At 38.3% G+C, this 5,465-nt stretch overlaps 1 protein-coding gene across 1 annotated transcript; it reads right to left on the reverse strand.

Annotated features, from left to right (window-relative positions):
* Positions 1-447: 447 nt before the first annotated feature.
* Positions 448-3,410, reverse strand: scpp7 (secretory calcium-binding phosphoprotein 7). The gene is made up of 9 exons (XM_065024135.1): positions 3,269-3,410; positions 3,067-3,131; positions 2,596-2,640; positions 2,264-2,302; positions 2,125-2,151; positions 1,796-1,855; positions 1,430-1,489; positions 1,021-1,054; positions 448-685 (listed from the first exon to the last, which is right to left on the reverse strand). Exons 1-8 carry the CDS (start codon positions 3,393-3,395, stop codon positions 1,025-1,027), a joined length of 453 nt encoding a protein of 150 aa, XP_064880207.1. The 5' UTR covers positions 3,396-3,410; the 3' UTR covers positions 448-685; positions 1,021-1,024.
* Between the last annotated feature and the right edge of the window lie 2,055 nt (positions 3,411-5,465).

Genomic DNA, 5,465 nt, shown 5'->3' on the forward strand with positions numbered 1-5,465 from the left:
TCAGTAAGGCCATTTTACTGCCAATGTTTGTTTATGGAGATTGCATGGCTGTGTGCTCGATTTTACACCTGTCAGCAGTGGTTGCGCATGAAAAAGCCAAATCCTCTCATTTGAAGGGGTGTCCACAGACTTTTGTATATATAGTGTATATATGGTTGTGTTCATGTTTTGCAGGCTGTTTTTTTTAAATGGATGTATTTGCAGTTTTGAGGGTGTCCTATAGTTTTTATAGTATCATATAGTTTTTTTTATAGTGTGCTGTTTTGAGAAGGTAACAACATTTGGAAAATTTACTACACAGAGTTGTGTGTCTTGTGTACTGTCTAGAAAAATGACATTGTTACAAAAATGCGTACGCGATTGAGAAGAACTTAAATCATTTGAATTCAGAATGTCATCAATGCCACAGACTAACAAGCAGAGACAAGAAAGAAAATTGAGGCATGGTATGGAGAAGGTTGGCAAAACATTCTGTTTTTTTTAATTAACATTCTTCTGCCAAGTACAAACAATTACACACAGCTTTCATGCATCAAGCCATCGGTTAAGCACCATGTTACGCTATGTTTATTGCTGGGTTAAGCATTGCATTTACTGAATCCATCTAGGACACTAAAAGCAGCTGTGGAGTTGAAGGACATCGTTGTTCACCAAAGGGTATTGTAGATCTCCAAGTATTGGTAATCTGAAAAGAGTCCAAAAATACGGGATTGAAAAACAGATATACAGGTAAGTGCAAAGTCAACAGTCTTCTTACAAAGCAGACTTCTCTGAGTCTCTAAGATTTAACCAAAGGAGGTATGATAATGTAGGTATTATCAATTTAGAATGTACTGTATATTTTACAGAATAATATTTAAAAAACTGACCACAATCAAACATAGGTACTGTAGCACCAAACAACATTATCAAGCCTGTTGCATTGCTCTGTGACAGAACGGTTAAGGAATTCAGGAATTCATGAGCTTAAATATGGCAATACATGTTTGTGTCATGTGGTAGAGCAAAGGTCTTACTCACATCTCTAATCGTCTTCCTCATCGGATGTATGAGTCTACAATGACAGTGGTTGCAAATTAACCAATCAGCACCCCTATTCGAACAGTTGTTTCATTTCACGTCACAATGGCTAAATGAATGGTTGAAGACACCGTTCCCAGATTTTTTGACAGTATCTTTAAAGTAACCCACTATAACATATTGGAAATCAGTACATTTTCATTTGAAAATGACATGGACTTACTAGCGAAAGTCCAGGATCAACAACCACCTCTGTATTACACTATATATAGAATTTAAAAAGTAGCTCCTATATGAACGTAGGAACGGTGTCCATGTTAGTACAGCCTAAGTCTCATCAGCACTCCCTTCAAATATGTTCAAAATGCCACCTGACGTATGTTGCGGACATAAAGGCATTAGGTCTTACATGGGCAGGTGCAGCAGGAGCAGGCGGAGGTGGGGCAACCTGGATGCTGAAGGGGTGGTACTAGAGGAGAGGAGAGAGTCATATATATATATATATATATTTGAAACTTTATTTAACTAGGCAAGTCAGTTAAGAACAAATTCTGATTTACAATGAGTATTGGGGAACAGTGGGTTAATTGCCTTGCTCAGTGGCAGAACAACACATTTTGACCTTGTCAGCTCGGGGATTCAAACCATTCAGTTATATGCCCACCACTCTAACCACTAGGCTACCTGCCACCCCAGATGCAATCAAGCAGACACACAATACATGTGGCATGCTGTGTACATGTACTGTATATTAATAGGGGTCATGATCACTCACGATCTCAACGCTCTCCTGGCCGAGTGGCTGGGGGATCTCCTGTTTGATGAAACCACCTGACTATGTTTTGACACACACACACACACACACGCACACACACACACACACACACACACACACACACACACACACACACACACACACACACACACACACACACACACACACACACACACACACACTTTCATCATGACTTTCTGAATTCTGATAAGTTAACACCTGTGATATTGACTGGATTGAACATTCACTCTATTAGTGTGAGATGCACTGGTGTAGCATCACTAACACGACAGCACAGTGTATTTCACTATGTTGCTATGGTTACTTACAGGTACTCCACCACCAACAGGAAGGATCTGTAACATTGGAACACTCTGGTTACTATAGTAAAAGTAGAAGGTTGACTTCAATCTAGAATGGGAAATGTATTGTGATTAATTTGAACTATTTATTTTGTCAAACACCTACAATCTCTAGATCAGGTCTGGCTTGTCCAGCTTGGAGAGCCTACAAATAATTGGAAAACAAACATTTGTATTATGGAAAATTCAGTTCTTCAGTGTTCTATTCCCTTTTCAGGCACTTTGTTCCTCATTTTATGATTTTGAAACTATTCATATTGTAACTATTATTCTTATTTTTTCATCAAATTACATCAGTTATGGCGCCCATATTGGGACAGCATCACATGTCCGTGGAAGAACACCCTCGAGTTATGTATGTCCTAATATGGACACCATAACTATGTATCAAATCAAATGCATCGTAAACAACAGGTGTAGACTAGCAGTGTTTCTTACCTGAGCGTTGGCAGCCTGGAAGTCAAATTCCATGACCAGCCTTTGCTGTGAAGTACAGATGAATGTTAGATGAATGTTAGGTTCAGCACTTATAAAGACACTGTAATCACAGTAAATAATGACTAAATATATGAATACTGTTTGTAAATGTTTCCAATCCATTTATTTGTAAATTAAAGAAAAAAATATATATAATTTTAGAATGTACTTTATTTAACTAGGCAAGTCAGTTAAAAACAAATTCTTATTGTCAATGACAGCAGGTTAACTGCCTTGTTCAGGTGCAGAACAACAGAGTTTTACATTGTCAGCTTGGGGATTTGATCTTAAAACCTTTCTTTTAGTAGTCCAATGCTCTAACCACTAGGGTACCTACCACCACGGGTATTTTGTACAGAATAACAGAGAGACATAAAATCGGAAAGACAACACAGTACGCTTATAAATAATTCAACGGAGAATTGAACTCACAGGGCGGCCGAGAGCAGTCCCCAGGATGCAGGCGATCAGAATGAAGGTTTTCATCTTGAAGGATTCTGTTGACGAAAAAGATTTGACATTTTGAAAAATCCTTCATCACTTTCTGAAGTAGTTTCCTCAAGTTTATTTTCCCTTTTGCGTTGACAAATACTGAAGCTAAAGGTTGAATCAGAGTTGATCTCTAATAAATTACCTTTAGTAGTGCAGCACCACAAGAGAATCAAAGGATTGCTGAAGAAGGATGTGATGTCTGAGGGAGAGATCTGCTCCTTTTTATTCTCCCCAAAAGCAAAAGGAGGTCCAACTTCTGATGATGACATGGTGATTAGCCAAGCCATTCTTTGATCATTCAAAAATATGCTTTGGCAGCTATTGTTTATCTATATGAACAATCTCCAAATATTCTTTTTTTGCTTTGATTGTAATTACAGATGCCCACCCCCATCCTGTATTTGATTGGCAGCCTTTAAGGATAAACATTAAGATATCATCCTATGATGTATATGAATATGACATAAGACGTTTTGCACACCTGGCTTCACCTCAGTGTTTATAGATTTCAATCTAGGCCTCCCAAGTGGCGCATTGGTCTAAGGCACTGCATTGTAGTTGTTAACTGTTCTGCTAGAGATCCTTGTTCAAGTCCAAGCTCTGTTGCAGCCAGTTGTGACTGGGAGACCAATGGGGTGCTACATAATTGGCACAGCATTGTCTGATTTAGTGGAGGGTTTGACTGGCAGTGATATCCTTGTCCCATTGTGCACTAGCAACTCCTGTGGCAGGCTGGGTGCATGCATGCTGACATGGTTGCCAGGTATACGATTGTTTCCTCTGACACATTGGTGTGGTTGGGTTCGGTGTGAAGCAAGCATTGTGTCAAGATGCAGTGCAGCTTGGTTGGGTAGTGTTTTGGAGGACGCATATGGCTCTTGACATTTGCCTCTTCCGAGTCTGTATGGGAGTTGCAGCAATGAGAGAAGACCAGTTGGATCCCATAAAACAAAAAAAGAGATTTAAATCTATTGGTAACTAGCTACCAATGCATTGCTTTGTTATTTAATCAAAACATTTTGGTCTGTGACCTGTTTTAAGTAATTCACATTTTCTTGTGACCACCCATATAGTAAAAACAGTATTCCCAGCAGCAGGCCAGTCTTAACCCTAAAAGCACCAAAAGGGGTCAATTCTATCCTTCTGAAATTGTAGGACTTTGTCAAGAAACTATTTACCAACATAAAAACATAATTTATGACTATCTGTGTTAATATGGTTAAATGAAAAATTGTCTCTCTTTTGTATTCAAGTGATGCGATGCTAAGCTGAAAATGTGGACTCAAATCGAATCATATTGTATTTAGCAGATGTTATTGCGGGTGTAGTGAAATGCTTGTGTTCCAAGCTCCAACAGTGCAGTAGTATCTAATAATTCACATCAATACACACAGATCTAAAAGTAGTAAACATTTTGATAAAGCACCAAATCTGGCATAGAGGAAGATTTGTTTTTGTCTACTTACATTATTACCAAACTTTTCAAATGAAGCCCTCAATAAAATATGGATTTAGTTAAATGTGTGATATTATTAAAATGAAGGTCTACTAAAGCTAGGCCTACTTAAACTAAGACTTTGACATGCACAGCATGATGAACCCATTTTTTTCAGATAAGCCCAATGTAAGATGATGCACGTACAGAGTATCAATCTGTGCATGTCCATTGCTACACATCACTCTGCAGCAACATAGCTGCGAGACAACCACTGTGGAGAAGTTTAGCCTCGTGCTTCACTGTTGTCAGCTTGCTACTGCTGTTTGCTTTGAGAATTGCAGAGAATACCTATGATATCAATCCTAACACCATTCAAACTACCCTCAAACAACATCGGCACTCACTTTTTGAAATGCAATAATTTTATTTTTTTCTGTGTTTTTAGCACCCTGTTCAGTGTGCTTTTTTGAATACATATTTACTTACATCCCCTATGCTTTAGTATCTGCATTGCTTTTACCTTTGATTCTGTTCCCTGGTGAATAGACATGTATTTTACCTCTTTACCTTTTTTGTCATGTTTACACTCATGACAAAAAACAACTGATGAATAGTTCGAGCCTCACTACCTGTCTATCATTTCAGTAACACTTCAATTGGATAGCCCATCTGTAGATGGTCTACAGACTATCAGTAACCTTTCAAAAAAAGATCTACTAACCCTAGCCATAGCCCTAACCCTAACCCTTATTCAAACCTAACCTTAACCGTAACCTGAGCAAGAATTTTCTTATCAAAAGGTACTGTAGTTTGCTAGTATGACCGTCTGTAGAGCATTTACAGATGGACAATCTGGACTATCCAAATAATGTGTGACCATAATTTCTAATCCAAGTCCTAT

Source organism: Oncorhynchus nerka, linkage group LG11 (assembly GCF_034236695.1).
Source record: "Oncorhynchus nerka isolate Pitt River linkage group LG11, Oner_Uvic_2.0, whole genome shotgun sequence".
Lineage (NCBI taxonomy): Eukaryota > Metazoa > Chordata > Actinopteri > Salmoniformes > Salmonidae > Oncorhynchus > Oncorhynchus nerka.

Coding starts and splice junctions, on each gene's coding strand:
- scpp7 (XM_065024135.1), bottom strand. CDS start 3,395: ATGTCATCATCAGAAGTTGGACCTCCTTTTGCTTTTGGGGAGAATAAA. Junction 3,132..3,268: donor GTGGTGCTGCACTACTAAAG/GTAATTTATTAG, acceptor TTTCGTCAACAG/AATCCTTCAAGATGAAAACC. Junction 1,055..1,429: donor CTCCTGCTGCACCTGCCCAT/GTAAGACCTAAT, acceptor CTGTCATTGTAG/ACTCATACATCCGATGAGGA.